Raw genomic sequence first — 20,494 nt, forward strand, 5'->3', positions numbered from 1 at the left:
TGCTCACAGAACTGCTGTTAATTAGGAATTGGGCTGCTGTAGAATTTGAATAAACTAACAGCCAGGGGGCAAAAAAGGAAACACAGGGGCCTTTTCACCAGGATGAGTAAAGTTTATTTTAATGACCTCAGTACCAGGAAAGTCTTGCACTGGAAATGTGCATTGATGAGATATGTTTGGGCAAAGGGAGGAAGCAGTGTGTGAAAAGAGGCTGAGTTACTGACAGTCAGTAAAAACTCAGTTCTTTCTTCTTCCCACTGTTAGGAGGATGCAGGTATTTTTAAAAAATATTTACTTTAGCCTCTCTCCTCCTAGCAACCTGAGCTCCCTCACCATGCCCAGAGAATGAACTAAATATTGAAATTATAATTTTAGGGTACTATAGCATTTAGGAAGGGATTTGAAATAAATAGCTTTATCTCAGAGGATGGTAATTGAATATTTTAGACACTCATCTCTAATTCTTTGAGTAATACCATTGAATTAGGAAATATTCAGCTATTTCCTTCAAGCAGTAATGTTCCTAGCTAAAATTTATTCTTGTGAAACACTTACCAACTCCCTGATTGCTAAGCAGTGCATTTCAGCTATATCATTCTAATGTATGTTGGTAGTGTTAATAACTTATCATTAATAATAGAGGAAATACTTTGCTTTGAGACTGTTCTTCCTAAAGCTGAACTATACTAGACTAGTGAAAAAACAGTTGTGGGGGTATCCCACAGAGGAATTAAACATAAAAAGCAGTATCAACCATATAATTAACTGTGCCATGCTGGTGACAGTTGAGGATAGGAGTTGATGTTGTAACTCAGGTAATTAAGCAGGGACAACAATGCAATGTTCTTGCATTCAAATGCCATCTGACAACTAAAGTGCTAGCTCTGGTTAAGGAGTATCTAGGTATGGGAAAAAAAAGCCCCAAAACTGTACTGAGTTTGGGAGAAACTGCAACTTTCTGTTTCTTCTTTCCTTCCAAGCTACGTAAGAATACAGTGATCTCTGCTGTCTGTAGGACAGCTGCTCCAGCAGCTTGATCACAAGTCCAGGATGCCTGATGAGGGATGCAACAGGAGATGCCTCTGAGCATTAACCCCCAAATGAACACAAATACTTAGGTTTAGTTAATTCTAAAACTTTTCTTTCATGTGGCCCTAATGTTGCTGGCAGGACAAAGATACTAGGGAATTTACAGTCTGGAGCCTTTCAATAAAACAACACCATGGCTTAACAGCCATGTCATGCTTTATGTAGTAATCCATATCTACCTTGATTGCTTTAGGAAGTACTTTAAAGATAAGAGAAGATTGGCTTCTTATCTAGAGGCAGGCTCTTTGCTGCATATGGCTTTGTGCAACACCGTTCTTGCATCCAGATTCAATTTTTGCAGTAGCTCAGAAGCATTTCCTACAAATTTCACCTGTTTCTAATAGCTGGCTCTGCACCCCTTGAACATTATTTCATAGCATTATCCAGTAGTTTCTTCCATTTGGACACCGTGATGATAGTAGGCTTATATAGAAGCAACCAGCAGGAGAAAAGAGGCTCTCCAAGGCTTAGCTTGGGAAATGGAGATGTGCAGAAGAAAGCCAGAACACTGTACCAGGGCTTTGGGTCAGAGTCAAGGAGGGTTCATGGTCTGGCTCTTCCTCCCATTGCATGCCAGGCTGAAGGTAGGCAGAACTCTGGGGCAGTGAGCACACCCAGATGCTGTGCAGCCCTTGGGCTGACCTTGCACTGTTGGCAGCACGAAGGAGAGAGGCACAGCAACACTTCCATAGCTACAGGCTTCTTGGTTTGCACCCAGTGACTGAGTACAGGGCTAAAACAAACACTGCCTAACTGCAGGTGTGTTAAGATCCTCCTCCTGAGGGAGCTAGGCATTATTTGCTGCCTTTCACCTTCTGAAACAGTACCCGGAGGAGGAGGAGTTCCATGAGAAGGTTAAGGTCTAGAGGTTGTACCTTGCCATGTACAGTTGTGTGAACTGCCTGCATGCAGTCCTGTAGATGCAACTGTCTTCCACCCATACACAGGACCCCTACATGGGAAGAAATTGTAGAAGATAGTTGCAGTTGCCCCTGTCGGCAAAACAGGCAAAACACCTAGCTAGTGCAGTTAGTCTCCCTAGTACAAACTGGACCATCCACCAAACAGGGAGAAGAAATTATGTCTGCTCAGCCTCAGTGCCTGATTAGATCTGTGGTTTGTCCCCATTCCTCAAATGGGCCTGCTACTAAGCCTTATTCAGATGAACACTGAAAACAAGTTCACTCTAATACTTGGTCAGGTCACACTAGGAAAAAACAGACTTATTCCCCCATCTTGGTTGCTCCATCATGCGAGGATGTCATAATAAATGGATGGCTTTTTGGTCTGCTCACGGAACTGCTCTAGCTTTAGGCCGACCCTCAGAAGAACAGCTTCATCCCACCATTTTGCCATGACCTGGGAGAAGATGAGAGGCAGAAGGAGAAGAATGAATAAAAAAAAACCAGCAGCATCATCATCTATAGATGCTCTTAAAGGCCTTGGAAACAATTCCCTCCCTAGCCCCCCCTCCCCAACAGACATGTTTTCCCCTTTTACCCCAGTAAGTATGGCATCACTATTTGGGATAAAGGCAGCTGTGTGACTTTCAGTTGCAAGACATATATCTTTCCTTTAAATGAGACCTGTTTCAAGAGTAAAGGATTTAAAGAAGTTACAGAAATGAGAAATAAAAGAGGAAAGAGTAGTGACCAGTAGTGGGTATTGATGCAAGTAGACAGGGAGACAGAGAAATCTCTCTCAAAAATACCCAAAGAGACCCTCTTCCATTCAGGAATGAGGCAAATCACCCCCAAATTAAAGCTTTTATTTCCAGAACCTGCCAGCTCCTCAAGTGAGCTTTGTGGAAGAGCAAGGACCTGGTTGTGATGCTTCAGGACAAAGCCAGCCAGGGATTTTGTGCCCCAGCATTCAAAAGAGCGAAGACTCACCTGGAGGCTAATTGGAAGCCCAGCAATAGAATATCCAATGGGGACCACAAGGCCTGGAATCCCAGTGAAGTTACCAAGCTGCATGAACCTAGGGGGAAAAAGGTGTCATCAGTATTCCTGGTGCCAGCAGCAAATTCATCCCTTTTTGGTAAAGGCAATTGTGATTAATCTCTCCCACCTTACAGTCTGAGGTTCTTCTTCTCCAGCTGTTCCCAAACTTTTGTTTCTGTAGTGCGAGTAGCACTTTCCTTACCTCATGGACCGGACTGTGAAGGACATATCGCTGCTCCCAGTCAAGAGGTCAGATTCATAAATTCTTGGGGCAGTGCAAGGAACAGCTGTGGAGGAATCACAAAATGACTGAACTTGAAAGGGACCTCAGAAGTCATCTTGTCTAACCTTCTGGCTCAGGAATGGTCAGCTAGTGCAGGGTGCCCATGACTATGTCCAAATAGCTTTTTTGCCAGGGATGAAGATTCCACAGGCTCTTTGGGCAACCTGATGCACTGCCATGGATACAACCAATAAATCTAGAAATACACAGCAGTCTTTCTAAACAGGCTGCATTATCCTCTAAAGGTGCAAGGCACAGCAAAGCGTTTGCACACAAGTCATACTTAAAATTGAGAAGGGAAAGCTAATGAAGTGACTGTTCCTAAAAGGCACCACGCAGCTGCTGAGGACTCACTCTTTAGCCAAGAGTGCCAATACCTGGTGTAAGGATACAGTTCACAGTGCTGAAGATCTCTTGCAAAAATCTCATGCTCCGAGTTCTCTGTCGATTTGCCTGCAAGCAGAGACAATACTGTCTGATGGGCCCTTTTTGTTCACAAAATTCATGTCTGATGTTGGCAGACTCTGCCCATCAGCGTCTCTGCCTTTGCAAAAGACACCATTCCCACAATCTGGAATCAGGATACAGGACAGGTGGCACGTCTTCTGTGGTGCCCCACCATCCAGCATCCTTTCGTGGCAGAGGGCAGCTAGATCTGGGTGACATCTTCCCATGGGTATGGGGAAGCTAAGAGAAGCCCCTATCCCACCTTTACAGTTCCACTAGGTGCCTCCCTTCAGCCCTCACCCCAGTATATTCCTTACCTTAATATAATCCAGAGCTGTGAACTGGGAAGCCAAGGCCAGGCTAGCCTGAGTTTCCAAATTCTGAAAAAGAAAACACTGATTAAGGCTCTGCTTGCAGGAAACTGAACTGTGACAGCCCAGGAGCTCTTTTCCAGGTCTACTCTTCTGTATCAGTAATCATCCAACAGGTAGTTTGTCACAGAAGAAGGAGGAGGACCTCAGGTTTCTCACTGACAGGACATTTGTTCTGTATCAGCTAGGACAACTACTGACACTGCTCCTGCTGCTACTTACCATTTCATGGAAATATTTATTGAAGTCAGGTTGCAGGAAGTCCCTCATCTCACTGAGAATGCAGATCACATGTGCCACTCGTGCCTCCTCCATCTCTGGAAGAGAGACTTCAACCACACTGGCTCCCAAACTCTGCAGGTGCTTCACCGCTGTGTACAGGACAGGTAAAGCACAGACAGCATCCCTGAGTTCACCAGACTTCACAGAAAGGTTGCAAATCCCCAACCCCTGCAGAGTGAGAGACCCTGTAGGCCATTGCAGGGCAAGCATCTTCAGTGCACCACGTGGCATGCATGGCTGCAGCAGCTTTTCCTAGGGAGATGCTTTTAACCGAACTACATCTCAGTATTCCAACAGGGCAGGGGCTTGCAGACAGGTTCCTAACTTACCTGCTGTACTTCAGGCAAATTCACCTCATCTCTCTAGCTTCCCAGTTAAGCCAAAGAGTAAAAGGACTGACAACGTTTGCCTGAGCACTTCACATGACCAGTGTTCTGTCAGCATGAAGTGATTATTTAGCATCATGATATTCCCATTCAAAGCCTCTTCTGAACCATAATGATAGAGGAACCAGGGGATACCCAAGAGACCAGGTAAACAAGACAGGGCCACTAAATCTTGATCCACTTTAACAAGGCTGAACACCAAGACTTTGGGAAAGGTGACTCTTTTGAAGTCTGAAAAGAATCCTCTACTTTCTGTGACCCCAACTTCTTCGTAAATACCCAAGCTTGCCTATGGTCCATCTCTTCTAAGAAAATGCTGTAAATGTAGAAGTGTGTCTATGGAAATCAAGAGGGTGAAGAAAATCCAGGCAAAGCCCAAATACTGTGAACTATCCCAGCTCCAATGCAACTACTATACCAGGCATTGTAAAGGCATACTCCCCCACCCCCAAGTACTCACCAGGGTCAATTCTGCTTAGTCTACACTCTGACAAAGGCACCCTAAAGGCACCACTTGGCTGATTTCAAGGAAATACCAGAGAACTGGATACATCACAAAGACCTAGCACTGTATTACTACTGAGCATTATGTTGTGAAATAAGGCCTTGCCTTAAAAGTCTTCTACCATTAAAGCTTGCAGATTAAGTATTATCAAGCACAGATCTGTCTTTATACACACAGAGGCTGAGCACACTGGACTGCATTCTTCCATTGTAATCTGACAAGCCTGCAACTGCTGAGCTTTTTAACCCTCAGCAGTCAGGGGGGCTTCCCCAATACAAAGCTACTGCTGTTTATCCAGCCAGACCCCTTTAAGCAACTGCCTGTAAGGGCTTCAGGCAGGACCTATTTAATGCATACATAAGAGGAGCACCAAGTGACACCATAACATCAGGCACAATAAAAGACTTACAGACTTTTCATCTTTACCTTTCTCACAGGCAGACAGAACTTCAGCATCGCATGCCTAAAGAATAAGAGGAAAGAACCAAGCAGACTTTAGTAACTGCTCTCCTCCTCTTGGTGAGCACACTCACCAGGACTTCAGTCCTCATGGTACTCTCCTTGTTCCTGTCCCTAACAGCAGTGAAACACAGTCCTGCAGGACTGCCTTAGGTCACATGCTGCAAGAAAACAGCTTGCAGGTCACACCCCTAATGAAAAGGAAAGGTCACCTTCTCCAGAGGAGAGAATATTCCTCCTCTGCACTGTGGCAGAGCCAATAAGAGTCTTGTTTTTAGCTCCAGGAAGAAATCCTGAGCACATCTGTGGGGCTGCATTACAATTTTCAAGCAGTACTAGCTTGCAAGCCCCATTTCTACACTGGAATAATGAAATAACACTCGGCAGCTACAGCACTGTCACCAAGTGGATACACTCCTTTTCCTCATTTGATTTTAAACTAACTGCCTTTTGTTATCAGTTCAGAAGCATTGTTTCCAATAGAATCAGCAGTAGTCATTACCTTTCCTAATGCCTTCAACAGACTCTTACTCAAAACGCTGCCTTAAAAAATATACCTCCTTGTTGATGTTTTCACACAGGCTGTATTATCTTCCAACTATAAGACTAAATATAATAAGCTCTAATGATGACAGGCAAGACAACAATGAATGCACTGGGCTCCTTTAAAATCTTATTTTTCAAAGCAGCAGAAAAATAGAGATAAACCAGGTACCTTAAAAAATGTCCAGTCCACTCCTAGTTTTAAGCCTTTCAGGTCAGGAGCACACATATCAGATAGGGTTGCTTTGGGCTGTTTGAGTCCTGCAGGGAACAAAGAAGAGTTCCTGCTTTTATTCTAGGATGCCTCTAGGAAGGCAGAGCATCTGGGCTCAGGGAGGGAGAGAGCTCACCTACCATATGGATAGAGCTGATCTGGCTCAGCAAGGATACTGTAAACAATGGCTGCATCTGCCACTGACGTACAGATAGGGCCTGTAAAAGAGACCAGTTATAAAAAGTGGTAAGAGGTAAATAGTACCTTCCCCCCCACATCTTTTCTAGGCAGAGGTTGCCTCCCCTGTGAGAGGTCCCTGAAGTGGAGCACAAGTCCTCTTACCTACGCTGACTGTGGAGTAGGAGAGTGGCAAGCTGCCATGACAACTGATGCGCCCAAATGTACCTGGAGAACAAGAACTGGGACTTAGCTGGGTATCAGCAGTTGCTGGGAAGAGCCATCTACATGCTCTGGTGCACCCACAGTAAACAACAAACCCCTGCCAGTCACTTTTATGTCTGCTGTTTCAGAGCCCAGTCTCTCATCCTTCAGTACTCTGTTCTGCTGGCCACTATCTGTCTCATCACTGAAACACATGCATTCAATGAATAGTGCAATTGGTTTCACCCCTAAGAAATTATTTAGTTGAGGGGAAATATGTGCAGGGACATTTTGGAATATTTGTATTTAAATATGCAAAAGCAGCATTTATGGTGTGGAGGATGGAGAGGCAGGAGCAGAGTATCAACAGCAGGAGACAGCACCCCATGGGAGGTCTCACCCACTTGACCAGTGAGACTTCATGCCTAACACCAGCTGTCTTCTGCAAGTACTCATATCACCTTTCTGGCCAGTTACATTTTGTCATCATCACTATCTTCCTCAGATGAAACAAGATTTGTCAAGTTGACCACATGTGAAGGATGGAAAGAGAGTAATGGCTGAGTATCTGGTCTCAGATGAAAGGTAGAAGGAAAAGGGTAGAAAGGAAAAGCAGCATGCATATTTTGTTTAGCATTTAATGTAAGTTAATTTAGGTTTTTTGAACATGTTCAGCAGACAGTAGAGATACTTCCATGCTGCCAGTCTAACCCACATGACTCTCAGGGTTTTTTTCTCCATATTTCAGAGTTTCTCTGGTCAAATTTTACTTCACAGGAATTAATAAACAAGTGCCTGACTTGTTTGTGGCAGTCTATCTGAAACACCAAACAAGATGAACACACACCCCTCCAAGATTAAAGGGCTCTACCTTTCAGCCCCACCACACCACAGAACGAAGCAGGAATCCTCACAGAGCCTCCTCCATCTGTGCCAATAGCCACGGGGCAGAGACCTACAAAAAACCCACACGTTGGCCTGTGATCAGAGACACATCATGTTGCCCTGTCCATTCTACCAGCAGCTGCATCCAAGGCAGCACACAGAGCTCTCTGTTTAGCTAGAAGTTCCCTCCAGCTTCTAAACCCAACCCACCCAAAAAAACCCTAAATGCCTGAGGTACTCTGGCTCAGGACCTTCCTCCCACCAACTCCGTTTAGGACCACCTACCTGCTGCTACAGCTGCTGCTGACCCACTGGAGCTCCCACCTGTGAAGTGGTTAGGATTGTAGGGATTCCTGGGGATCTTGTGGTACCTGAAGCAAACAAAGATTGTTGAATCTTTTCTTAGGAAGGACTCTGTGCACTACAGGCCAGGAAAAGATCCAGAAACACAGCTCAGGGATTCTGATCTCTTGGTAAGGAGGTGCCATTTAACATCAGAAGTGCCATGTCCCTAGAAAACAGGATGCAAATAAGACTTCTGCCTCAGAGTCCAATCTCCTGTGAGCGTAAGCAGCCTATCCAAAAGAGACAGGCCCAAAGCAAGGGAAAAGATGCCACTGTAGCTCTTCTGTTTGCAATGGCACCATGCCATTACTGCCTGCCACAGAGCATTATGCAATTCCGAAAGGTGGAGCCGTTGGTGGCCAGCAATCCTTACAGACAAGCAAGTCAGCTCTGCCCTTTATCCCCAGCCTCCAGGCTGACCACAGCCCCAGCCAGCAGAGCCCTGCCAAGCTGCTGGGTGTCCATCCCACCTCCCACAGTGAGGAAATGCTGGCACGCTGTTGCACCGAGGGGGAGCCCTAGTTCCACCCAGCTGCACATGCACCAAGTGTGGCTCTCCCTACACAAGGCTCATCAAGGCCGTGAGCACCACTGCTCTGGAACTGAGCAGTGAACCTGTTTTAGCTAGGAAGTAAAACCACGATGTTCTCCTGAGATGGTTGTACTTTTTCTCACAGTTCTAGGCCTTCAACCATCACTGAGGTTGAACATTACCTGGCTATTTATTTGATTTCTGTCACAGCTTTTGTCTACCACTCATCCTATAAACATTCACACCTCCAGGCCTGTAAGGCCTGACAAACCAAGTTCCTAACTCAGCAGACAACACTCAGAGCCTCTCCTCCCTTTGGTTTCAGGAGCCTTCAGGCTTCCACAGTTACTCTAACCCTCAAATCTACAGTGCTGGGTTTCCATACCCCCAGGGCTCTGTCATGCTTCCATTTTTTTTTCTCACATGCTTGCCCTTATTTTTGTACCCTTTCCTGTGAGTTCTGGACAGTCACAGGTATTTCTAGATGGGGGCAAGAGAGAGGAAAATGATTTTTACCTATTAGGGTTGCATCCAGTTGTTCCAGTCCCTAGTTCATGCATGTTTGAGACCCCAATAATGATAGCCCCAGCCTCTCGCAGCTTCTTGGCCACAGTAGCATCTTCTGTTTCTGGCTGTGTCCCAAGATACACTGTTCCTACTCGGTGATGGTAAGGTACCTTGGCAAGAAGACACCTAATTATTCATTCTAAAACCCTGGCAAGGTGCACATGCACACTTCAACATCACAACAGATCCCAGACATTAGGACCCATGGAAGTAAGTAAGGGCTAGGGAGCATCACTCTTCAATTTGTCCTGTGTTGGTCTCTGTTAGGAGGGACACTTAACCTTTCAATATTTGGTCCTTCTCCCATGCAGAGAAGTCCTTTTCACACCATCATACAGAAGAGCAGAAGTCAAAGCCTGACTCCCTGCAGCAATGCAATTGCTGTGCCCAGAGGCTGCAGAACAATCACCTTGGCCCCACAGCACACAGCTCTGTGCTCCATCTTTCTGTGGACAGAGCTACAATCAGATCTGCACGATTTGAAGCCGGGCACCAAGATAAGTCGAATGCCAAAATACCAGCTGGACTTATTTTCAGGGTATGCTAAGTACTCTTTAGTTCGAGGCAGCAATAGAAGGATCTGTACATAAACAGGACTCCCACCACAGGGGTAGATCTCTGCAGAGCCTACAACAGTCTGATGGCACTGCCAGGAGTATTTACTGCTAGCTGTTGTTAGGCCACAGGTAAAAATTTTTGTCAGTAGGGATTTTCAAAGTAACTTGCATATTTCTGACACGTGTACTTCAAGGTAAGGAGACAGGGATGCTTTGCCAGTGGAGCAGAGTCAGTGCCTGAGAAATACACACAGTTACACCCACTGTACAGATCTTGTTATACATTCTCATTTCATCTCATATGAGACTGTTTCCCACACCCACCCTCTACTCCTCATGGATTAAAGAGATCAGTACAAGATATGGAACACGTCTGCTGTGTGCAAGCTCTGTCTTCACCTTGCAAAAATTGTTAATCCTACTCACTGCAAACCCACGTACAACCCCTTATTACATATTCCCAGGCTTTTGCTGAGGAGTTGGTCTGAAAACCTTGTCACAGTGAGCTGCCCAGGTTAACCACCTGCAGCAGGAACTGGCAGCTAGACAAGGAAACTCACCACTTTGAATTCTTCTTTCAGACACACTGGGATGCCATCCAGACAAGACAGGGTACATTTATTCCTGTAACGAGTAGTGGAGGCCTCAGCCATCTGCACAGAGGAAAAAAAAAGCATAAAGCATATGTTATATATATTTAGCTGAGCTGAAGGTCATCACCAGTATTGGAATATATATCAAAAATGGCTTTCTTGGCCAGTCTATCAAAGTTTCCTTCTTCTTCCACCATATGCTGGTGAGAAACTACAACTTGGAACCATCTATGCAAATGGATACCACATAAGCACAGAAGTCCCATTATAAACAGTCATCCAGCAGGAAACAGATTGCTTTAATGCTACCTCTCTTTGCAGGAAGGAAAGCAAACTTGTTTGTAGACCTCTAAACACAGAGGAAGGAAAAATGTACTTATTTTTCTGTGCATATTGCCCCTTCTAATGGATGCTACTGCCCTTGGGGTGGCAGAGGCCCCTTTCCTACCAGAGGCAGACATTACCAGCATTATTTGCTCCCGGTCCCATTGCACTACGGCTCTGAGTGGGGGCGTGGATTTGTCGCAGTCCTCCAACATGGCAATGATGTTCTTGGCTACTTGGGATGGTGTCAGCTTCCCACTCCTACAGGACAGGAAAAGTTGGGCATTTGTTACAAGACCTTCCCTCACCACATCCACACACAAGGTTTGTCTCCCATGCAGCAAGATGGCAGCTGCCACAGCTTTAAGCAAGAACTAGGTAAGAGTCTCTGCCTGGTGATGATCTGAACACAGCTGACACCAACAAAACAGGAAATTATTTTCCTTAAGGGGAAAATTTGCCTACACAGAATGCTCCTTAGAGTAGGGGCAAAAGCTAGGAGAGTTACCCAGGTATTCCTGAACCACCAGACAGATAAACAGGGACAAACGGCTGACAGCTTTACTGAGCTTTCCAAGCTCCTGAAAGCTTGGAAGCTATGAAACTCACAGTATCATGAGCTAAGACCAAGAGGCCAGACCACTTTATGCAGGCCTCCCATTACAGAGAAGGGGCTCCCAGCAGTGCTGTCATAACCCACCTTTAATAAACCTTCCCTCCCTCCTGGCAAAGGCTGTGTTACACCACAAACACACCATCTCTGGGTGACACAAAAGCCTTGAGGCCACGATGTGCCTGTAACACCAGACTGCAGTGTCAGCCCTTGGCTCCAAGGCCACAGCCTGCAGGCAGAGGTGGCCCTTGACGAACAAGTTCCAGGAGTGCAAGAATATTTATCCAAGGGCTCCACACCTGGCACAGGTCCCAGAGGCAACTAGGACTACCTGGCAGCCAACAGCTCATGGAACCCCAGAGTCAGGGATGTGTTTTCAGCTCTTTCCAAGCTGGACACATTTACTGGGTGAAAGCAGGTGTCATGCTCAGAGAAGCACAAGGAGCTGGGGAACCAAGGGATTTGTCAGAGATCCACAGTATGCACAACTTGCATAACCCAGATCAACCTTCATCTATTTCTCACTCATGTGTTTGAGCAAACAAGATATGTAGAAATCTTTCTCAGAGAACACTGACAATAAGCCAAAGAAAATGGCATTTAAATATCCTTTCAGGACTTGTAAAGTTGTGCCAGCTCTCCCAGCTGACTTTCCTTTGTTATTCTACTAATGGGAAAGAACAGTAAGAAGTGATGATAAACAGTGGCACCTCAAGGACAATGCTAACAAAGAAATGCCTGAGAGCCTGTGAACAGAAGCAGCCCACAGCAGGGGAACATGCGGGACAGAGGTTGTTTCCAGACCATAGTTTCACCTACTGGTAGCATTCCAGATAGTCTTTGATCCCTTTGAAGCTAAATCCATTGCTAGCAGAATTAGACCTGAAAAAAAAAAAAAAAAAAGGATTAAAAGGGGCAACTGTGAGCGACCAAAGGCAGCTTTGTTTAGACCTGTAGATTTCAGCATCATTGTCCAATGCAGGTTTGGGCATCACTCACTCACAGCAAACCATGTGGATTGCCAGCCCCTGCATTGCATCTCACACTCTGTCAGACTCCTTCCACACAAGCCAGGCAACAGGTACACTACGGATGCCGCAGAAATAAGGGATCAGTTTTGCCAGTATGTTCTAGTTTCTTCATATTCCTATTGAAATACAGCAGTCATTAAACTGTTCAAAACGTATTCCAGATTTACATTCACTACTCACCACTGCAACATTATAGCCTAGCTGGAATATACTTGTGAACCTACTCCCAGGACCTCTGTCAAAACTTCGATCCAGAGACAGCCAGCAGCACATCTGGTGCCTGGTGCAGGATTGGGAAAAGGCACCGTGCAGCACACACAAGGATCACATCAGTAAACTCTTTCAACACCAAGTCAGTGGCTCTAGCACATAAGCAATGGACCATTTCTCATCACTAACAAAGCCAATTTCTTGCACATCATTTTCTTTAAAACCTGTGTTCCTCCTCTCCTCCAAGTAAACCTGGTGTTCTCTTTGAGATTCCCTGCAGACAAGAAACAGCACTCCTGCAAACTTACTTAGAGGGATCTATGCACTGACTAGCCAAACACTAAAAGTATCTGCTTTAATAGTGCAACCAGAGCCCTGGAAAGGGCAGAATTTGGTCTCTCCCCAATAGGCAGACTCCCTTAAGCTTTTCCTTTTCATGTTGCTCATAATTACTGGTGATTTATGATTTACAAAAGGCAGGATGACTGACAGCACTATCCCTTTTGTGAAGTGGCTGGGCATGGAAACAAGAATTCAATCTAAACTGCTGACAGTGACAGTTCCCCACTAATGTAACAGCGCCAGCACGTGTGTTCTTCCACTTCTCTCTTACACATCACATACTGACCTTGCATCTGTCAGCTGCTTGATAACATCTGAAGTGCTTTTAGCCTCAGACTTGTCTTCTGTAACCCCCGCAGCAACCTCCGGGATGAACGTGGGATCTTCATGAATGTCAAGGGAACGCATAAGCGAGAAGTTGTTCATCCTGAATGAGAGAGAGTCACTGCTGGAGTTTTCAACCTCGACCATGACTAATTTTTCAGACTGTTCAGAAGGAACCTTACCCAAGAACATTTTGTCTTAGCAGCCTGCTTTCACAGCAGGGAGTTGCAACAGTTACAAGCAACTAATCTCCCCCACATATTTCCTAAAGGCAGCATCAAATCTATTCTGCTTGCTTAACAAAGCCTCCTACCTCTTGACATAAGGCCAGCCTCTGTAAATCCTAGCTGGGAAAAAAAATGGTGAAAGTTTTTGATTCACTTTAATTAGACCTCTCATACACAGACCAAACAAGACAGGAACATGAAGGAAAATAAAAGGAGAATGTAGTATAAGCCATACACATTCAACCACTAATCCTGTTAAAATAAGCACCTCTTTAGACTTTTCCATGACCTGTATTTGTTTGCAATCAAATACAACAGGGATTGCAGCATAAATCCATAGCCTGGACCACATAAAGCATGGAAATCAAAACCCTGTCACAGATATCCAGGAATGATCTGCAATGTAACAGCAGTGGCACTTGCCTGCGTTTGACTTGCTCAAAAAGCCCACACCCCAAGTAAAACTCAGGGCTGACACAGTTCTCAGTGTCCTGGGATCTGCGCAGATGACCCTTCGAATGATGGGCACACTATGTGAAAAAAGCATGATCCTGGGGTTCCTGAATCTCTTACCCAAGTGTCTCTTAGTGCAGTGTATACCTGAAACCAGTTTCTGAACAAAAACACATGTCAGAGAAAGAGGAAAGGCTGACCTAAAATAGTGAACATCACTAAAAAGAACTTATCAAAGCCTCTGAACTTTATGTTTGGCCTCATTTCCCCACTACCACTATTCTTTTAACCCTATTAGTGATAAGCACAGCATATTTGCACATCCATCAGCTTTGAAAAAAAGTTTGTCCTTTAACAAAAGAGCAAAGGCAAAGAGACATAAACAAAAGGCAAAAAGAAAAGCTGGCAAATACAGTTTCTATGCACCTGCATGAGTGTGAAAAAAGGTTAATTTCTTCTCATAGAGACCCACTCAAATGACAGTAGTAAAAAAAATAGTCTAGCAAACATCTATGAAATAATCTTACTCTCCAATCAAATTAAGCAGCTTTCCTCTTAGAAATATAATTTCAGATAACCTATAAGCAGTGTGCAATGCAAGTACCTTAAACATAAAAAAAGATATAAAAGAAACTTGGAGTGGGAGAAAACTCCCCACTCTTACCTCATTAAGAATGGCAGTAAGCAGATCTGTCCAAAAGCCTAGGAAAAAAGCAAGCAAAAATGTTGGTTTTCAGCAACTTTGACCTGACTTCTTCACTAGACAAGGAATGCTGAATATGCTCACGATTGCTGCAGGCTCGGAGCACCCTAGAGAGCATGCAACGCTATGCTGTAAAGAAACAGCACAAACACTTGTATTTTGTGCCACAAAAATGGCCTGAAATGTTTTCCCCCCACCTCTCATATTTATGTAATTACAAAAAGAGTATTATTCTAATTCTTCTGCCTTTGTCTTTCCCTGACTCACACAGAAAGCCTGCATCTGCAGCTGCAACACTGTTAAGAAGCATCTATATAGCTCCCATCCATTATTTTCTTTGTGTTCCACAGATTATGCAAACACTGGATAAGGTAGGAGCTTATTATTTTATTTATCGCACTATTAGGACCTTTCCTGTCTCTCAACCAGCTCCTGCAGTAAAATGAGTCAACTTGGAAAAGTGTGAGAAGTTTAGAGACTGTGGTAGCAGACAGCTGAAAATACTCTTTCAATACCCTGACTCCCAGTGTAGCAGCACCAGCAGTTCCAAAGAGACCAGCCTTGTTCTAGCCTGTCTTAATGTCTCAACAATGGACTCAGAAACATGTTGTGGAATGTACAAATACAGGACAAGTCTGAGGCAAGGCTCACACTGCTAGTCCCACAAAGCGGTATGTTACCTCACATTGCATAAGAATTACAGCACCTCTTTGAAAACACACGGCTCCTAATCTACATCTAATCTAACACAACACAATCCTGTAGGAGATTGAGAATCTCACACCCCCCTTCCAAGGGGGATGTCAGGAAAGGAAACAAGCCCTTTGCCATGCACCAGAAGCAGCCACAAAGCGAAGGATAACAAGGTACTCTGGTTGTTGACACAAAGCCACTCCCAAGGTATTCTCACAAATAAACACAGCCCATCAAGCTTTCACTCCAGGCCCAGGCGAACACCAAGCTTTGTAACAGGTGACACGGCTGGAAAGAAACTTTCGTGCCTACCTTGCTCAAAAGGAAGGCCAAGCAGCAGCAGCAACCAAACCCAGCTGCTTTCAGCAGAAGCTGGTGCGGGGTGAGCAGTGCCCAGGACATACACACTTTTCTCCCCCCTGCACCCTGGCACCGAGCGGTCCCACTGCCACAGCGGGATCAGCCCTCGGGCTCCCGAACACGCCAGAGCCCACCCGAGGGGAGCCCAGGGGGCACAGCTGCCTTCAGCGCCCTGCTGGAACCCCCCTCAGAGCGCTGAGGGACCCAAGCCTCCTGACGTCCAAGGAGAGCTGGTGGCAGCTGTATTTCGAGTTTGGTATCATCTTTGCTCCCCACACCCAAAGACACGCAGGATACGCTCAGCTAGAGGCCGGCGCTCTCAGCGCCCGCGGCATCACACCTGTGGGACCGGGTGACCCCGAGAGCACGAAGAGAGCCACAACCTCCCTGCCGAGCCCCGCTCGCTCCGAACCCCTCACCCGGTTTTCCCCGGGCAACCCCGGGTTTCACTGCCCTGTCCGCCGGCCCGCACTCACCGTGTTGGCCACATGGACGAAGAGGCGCAGCCCGGCGCCGCACAGCCGCGGAGCCCACTGCGGAGAGAAGGCGAGAAGAGAGGTGAGCGCCGGCCCCGCCGCCCCGCGCCCGCCGCCCCCCGCCTGACCCGGCTCTCACGGTGTCCCGGGGCGGGCCCGGCGGCCCGGCCTGGCGCGGCCCGCGGCGGTGCAGCACGGCCGCCGCGCTGCCCGTGTACCGCCGCCCGCAGCACAGGTAAGCGGCGGCGGCCGCGGGCAGCAGCGCCAGCAGCAGCAGCAGCGGCGGCGCCATCGCGGTGCTCCCTCCCAGCGAGCCCGCCCGCTGCCGGGGCGGTGCTGGGGCTGACCCCGCCCGCAGCCGGCGGGAGGCGGCGGGAATGGCGCGGCCGTGGGGGTGACTGACGTCCCGCCATGTCCCGCTTCTTCCAGGCGCTCCGCCGCGCCGGCAGCGTCCGGGCCGGAGGTCCGGGCGTGCAGGAGGCGGACGTGCTCCGGTGGGGGCTGACAGGTCAGCGGGGAGCCCGGGGGAAGGGTCGGCAGGGAGCCTTAGGGGGGTGGGTGCTGTCACAGATGGCGGGAGGCGGCGGGCCCCGCGCTGCCTGGTGCTGCCCAGCTCATAGAATGGCTTGGGTTGGAAGGGGACCTTGAAGATTATCCAGTTCTAACCCCCCTGCCATGGGCAGGGACGCCTCTCTCTAGACCAGGTTGCCCAAAGCCCCATCCGACTTGGCCTTGAAGCCCTCCACGGATGGGACATCCACAACTTCCCTGGGCCACCTGTTCCAGTGCCTCACCACCCTCACAGTAAAGAAGTTTTCCTAATACCTGATCTAAACATACTCTCTTTCAATTTGAACCCATTCCCCTTGTCCTGTCACTGCAGGCTCTTGTAAATTGTCTTGCCCCATCTTTCCTTCAGGTACTTAGGTACTGAAAGGCCGCAGCTAGGTCACCCGAAGCCTTCTCTTTTCTAGCTTGAACAGCCCCAGTTCTCTCAGCTGTATTTTCTGGGGTCTGTTTTAACAGCCCCCAGGCCAAAAATAAATAAAGGTGCAAATAAAGCGGCTCCCAGGCCTGTCAAAGTGAGCTGCAGTGCTGCAGAGGTGGCATTGCTGCCATGCTCACCACTCCATGCTTGCCTTCCCCGGCTGCTGCAGTCCCTCTCCTTGACTTTGTGGTTAGGTGGGTGTTTGGGCCAGGGCTGAGCCCGGCTTTAACCGCCCTAGTGCCTCAGCACAGCCTCAGACAGCTCTGTGCTTCGGGACAACATGAACAAGGGTTGGCCAGTTCAGTGGCCTTGAAATGGGCTGATGGTGAGTGTGAATTAAAGTGCTTTCTGCTGCCTGGAAGGTAAGCCTGGGCAATCCATCCTGCCCGCACATTTTCCTTAACTCCTGGAAGTCCTTATCTCAATCCCCAGGCTGGTTTGGGTTTGTGTGTCCTGCAGGCTGGTGAGTTACTTCATGCACTCAGTGTGTGCATTTTCCCAGGAAGGAGAGGACAGCAATGGCACAACACACAGCACCTGAGTCTAAGTACAAGGACAGGTCTTGCCAACTCCTATGTAACATGTTTTGTGTTGGTTTTGACATATTGTGCACCATAATAAAGATTGCAGTGGTGGTAGTAGTCACAGTGACCTATAGTTGAGGTCTACCCTAGGTTTAAGTACAGTAAAGCTGGAAAACAGCCTGTTGAGAAATTATTATTATACAATAATAGATTGTGACAAACATTTCTGGTAGCCTAAAGCATGTCCCTGGATCTAGTACTTACATATTTTGAAAAGTGACTGCAGCTGAAAATCAAGCTGTCTTGTAGGAAAGCAAAATACCAGCCTAATTATTACATCAGGTTACTTGTACAGTCTGTTGCAATGGCTTGGGGCATTTCTGTGTCTGTAAGTTCCTGAATATGCTTTAATTTAATGGAATTGCTATAACATTGGGGTCTTTGCTCTCCAGGAGGGTGAACCAGCCTCTGCTGAAGGCTGCTGTGCTTTTCCTGTAAGGCAGATGTTTGGGAAGGCCTGTTCTGGGCAGGACCTGTTTCTGGTGTGTGTATAAAGTGTATTGGGGGTGACTGTGTAAATGTAACAAATCACTTTTATTCCCAGGCATTAAGCTTCGTCCCTATCAATTAGAAGGTGTAAACTGGCTGGTGAAATGCTATGAAGTCCAACATGGCTGTATCCTGGGTGATGAGATGGGCCTTGGGAAGACTTGTCAGGTGTGTCTTCTTCTCCTTCTTCTTCTTCTGGAAAATGATCTTTGCTTAAATTTTTGGGGTTTTAGCCCAGTGGTTTTGCAGAATGAAGAAGAAAAAGCACCCTAATGATTCCCCGCCACCTTCAGAATTCCATACTCAAGTGAGAGCTCATTGTCTCTTTCACTCCTTAACCACTTAAAACAAGTCCTGGGTTAAGTCCTGAGTAACTCTAAAAAGGTTTCAGGGTTTTGTAAAAAGATGAGTGGTCATTTTATACAAACACCTTAATGCATAATTCATAGTGTGCAGAGCTGAAGGCACAGTACACAGCCAGTACAGGGGAAATAATGTCCTTTTGATGCCCCTGCACCATGGGGATTTTTATGTTTGTCAATACATGGATTAAAATTTATAGGTCTAATTTCTTCAGAGGCTTGTTGGATTTTTTTTTACGTTTTTCAGTGGGTTTTAAGTTTTGTTGGAAAATGACTGTTGATTTTATTCAATAGGTCTTAAATTACAAGTAGTTTTAGGAAGTGATGTGTGGTAGACCTGGTTTGTGATTGTGCAAGAAAGGCCTTTGGAAAGGGGCTCCATATATTGAGGTAGTGTTTTAGGATCTAAGCCTTTTTGTCTGGATCCCACTTAATATTCTGTTAACTCTGGTTTGTGCTAGTGAACCTATGGAAACTAGCTGCAAAGCTCAACAGGGAGACAGCTTACGTAAGATCAGGCTATTGGGTTGAACCCTTCCCTTGTTGTAAAAAAAAATATTTTCCTTGCCTTTTAGACCATTTCTCTACTTCTTTATTTGACAAAAAAATTATCCAACAAAGAGAGATTTCTGATACTTTGTCCTCTGTCAGTTCTCAGCAACTGGAAGGAAGAACTGGAGAGGTAAGTTTCAACAATTGTCTGGCTTACTATATTATTGCTCAGCCAGTTGCAAAGATTGTTTTCAAATGTGCTCACTCAAACACTTTCTTTTTATCCTTTCAAAGGGATAAAAAGTAAAAAGGGAAGCTGATACTAAACCAACAAATCAATGCAGACTATGCAGTTAGTGCATAGTCTTTACAGTGCTGTGGTACACATTAATCCATCCATGCTATAGTATTGGCTGACTTTCAGTCCAAATGCCTCCACTAGCTCCTTGCTTTTTATTGATTTGTAACCCTCCATGCTCAGCCTCTCTTAGGCAAAATCTGCTGAAGACAGCCAGGAATCTTTATAATGAAAGGTAAGACCCAAATTGGGGGGCATGCTCACATGTGCATGCAAAACACATCGCACTTGTGCATGCAACCCTTCCTCACTGCGGTGACTGTGCCCATCTGCTGTGCCCAGAATAAGTACATTTGTGGTCTGGAGCCCACAGATTCCTTTTAAGAGGGAGGGCAAGAAGTTAAAGGTTAGAACAGGAATCTGTGTGGCTGTCGGACGATGCTGTCTCTCAGCATCTGAAGTCATCCAGGTTACATTCTGAAGTGAGCTGGCCTGATTTGGATAGACTTTGGGTTGGAATAGTTGGGAGAAAGTGCATTCCTTCGTAGATCAGCGGTGTGGCTCTCCAGAAGGAATATTAGGTAAATAACAGTGGTGGGATTAAATGAGGAACATTAAATGAGGTCCCAGCAACTGGAACTGATTTTGTCTGCTTTTTGAATGAGAGAATATATTTTTGAGGCCCTGACTTGGACCTGTTCGCTGCAGACGTTTTTTGTCTTTATTTTAGTATGATTTAGGACAATTCTTTGGCCTCAGCTGGGCAAACTGTATTCATTCACCTGCTTCTCATGAACTTTTTTCAGTTCAGAATAGCACTTGGGCCATGAGACTGGTTTACAATCATCTGCCTTGGACTCTTACAGAAGAATAAGAATGCAGATTTATTTAGAAGAAGAATGCAAGTTTATTTAGGACTTTTCCAAATGAGAGCCAGCATCTGAAGTGCCATCCTGAGGTGAAAATCATGAAAGAGTGAGATTCAAAAGCTGAGATCCAGACACATCTCACAGGAGTGTAGGGTGTTTGGATAGGAATTCTCATTATCTGTGTAGTGGCTGTGTTTGATAAGGGGGTCCAGGGTCATAAACACATGGAAAGACTTAGCTTGGCTCTCTATTTTTGCTCTTTCTCTTAACAACA

General features: G+C 46.2%; 2 protein-coding genes across 3 annotated transcripts in view; one reads left to right on the forward strand and one right to left on the reverse strand.

Annotated features, from left to right (window-relative positions):
* Positions 1-91: 91 nt before the first annotated feature.
* LOC138113026 (uncharacterized) lies at positions 92-16,551 on the reverse strand. Its single transcript, XM_069020805.1, is given in 21 exon segments — positions 92-2,448; positions 2,982-3,069; positions 3,235-3,319; positions 3,693-3,768; positions 4,080-4,142; positions 4,356-4,504; positions 5,733-5,769; positions 6,481-6,569; positions 6,663-6,740; positions 6,865-6,927; positions 7,775-7,858; positions 8,074-8,159; positions 9,182-9,342; positions 10,350-10,442; positions 10,847-10,967; positions 12,139-12,201; positions 13,189-13,329; positions 14,571-14,608; positions 16,139-16,195; positions 16,278-16,523; positions 16,525-16,551. Coding segments are annotated over 21 exon segments (1,956 nt in total). The 3' UTR covers positions 92-2,337.
* The window catches only part of CHD1L (chromodomain helicase DNA binding protein 1 like), a 27,319-nt gene continuing 23,374 nt past the window's right edge, over positions 16,550-20,494 (forward strand). For both annotated transcript variants that reach the window (XM_069020791.1, XM_069020798.1), the window contains exons 1-3: positions 16,550-16,646; positions 18,255-18,367; positions 19,137-19,243. In XM_069020791.1, coding sequence (XP_068876892.1) covers positions 16,550-16,646; positions 18,255-18,367; positions 19,137-19,243 — 317 coding nt within the window. The remainder of the gene's footprint in view (positions 16,647-18,254; positions 18,368-19,136; positions 19,244-20,494) is intronic.

The sequence above is a fragment of the Aphelocoma coerulescens genome, chromosome 1, assembly GCF_041296385.1.
Source record: "Aphelocoma coerulescens isolate FSJ_1873_10779 chromosome 1, UR_Acoe_1.0, whole genome shotgun sequence".
Lineage (NCBI taxonomy): Eukaryota > Metazoa > Chordata > Aves > Passeriformes > Corvidae > Aphelocoma > Aphelocoma coerulescens.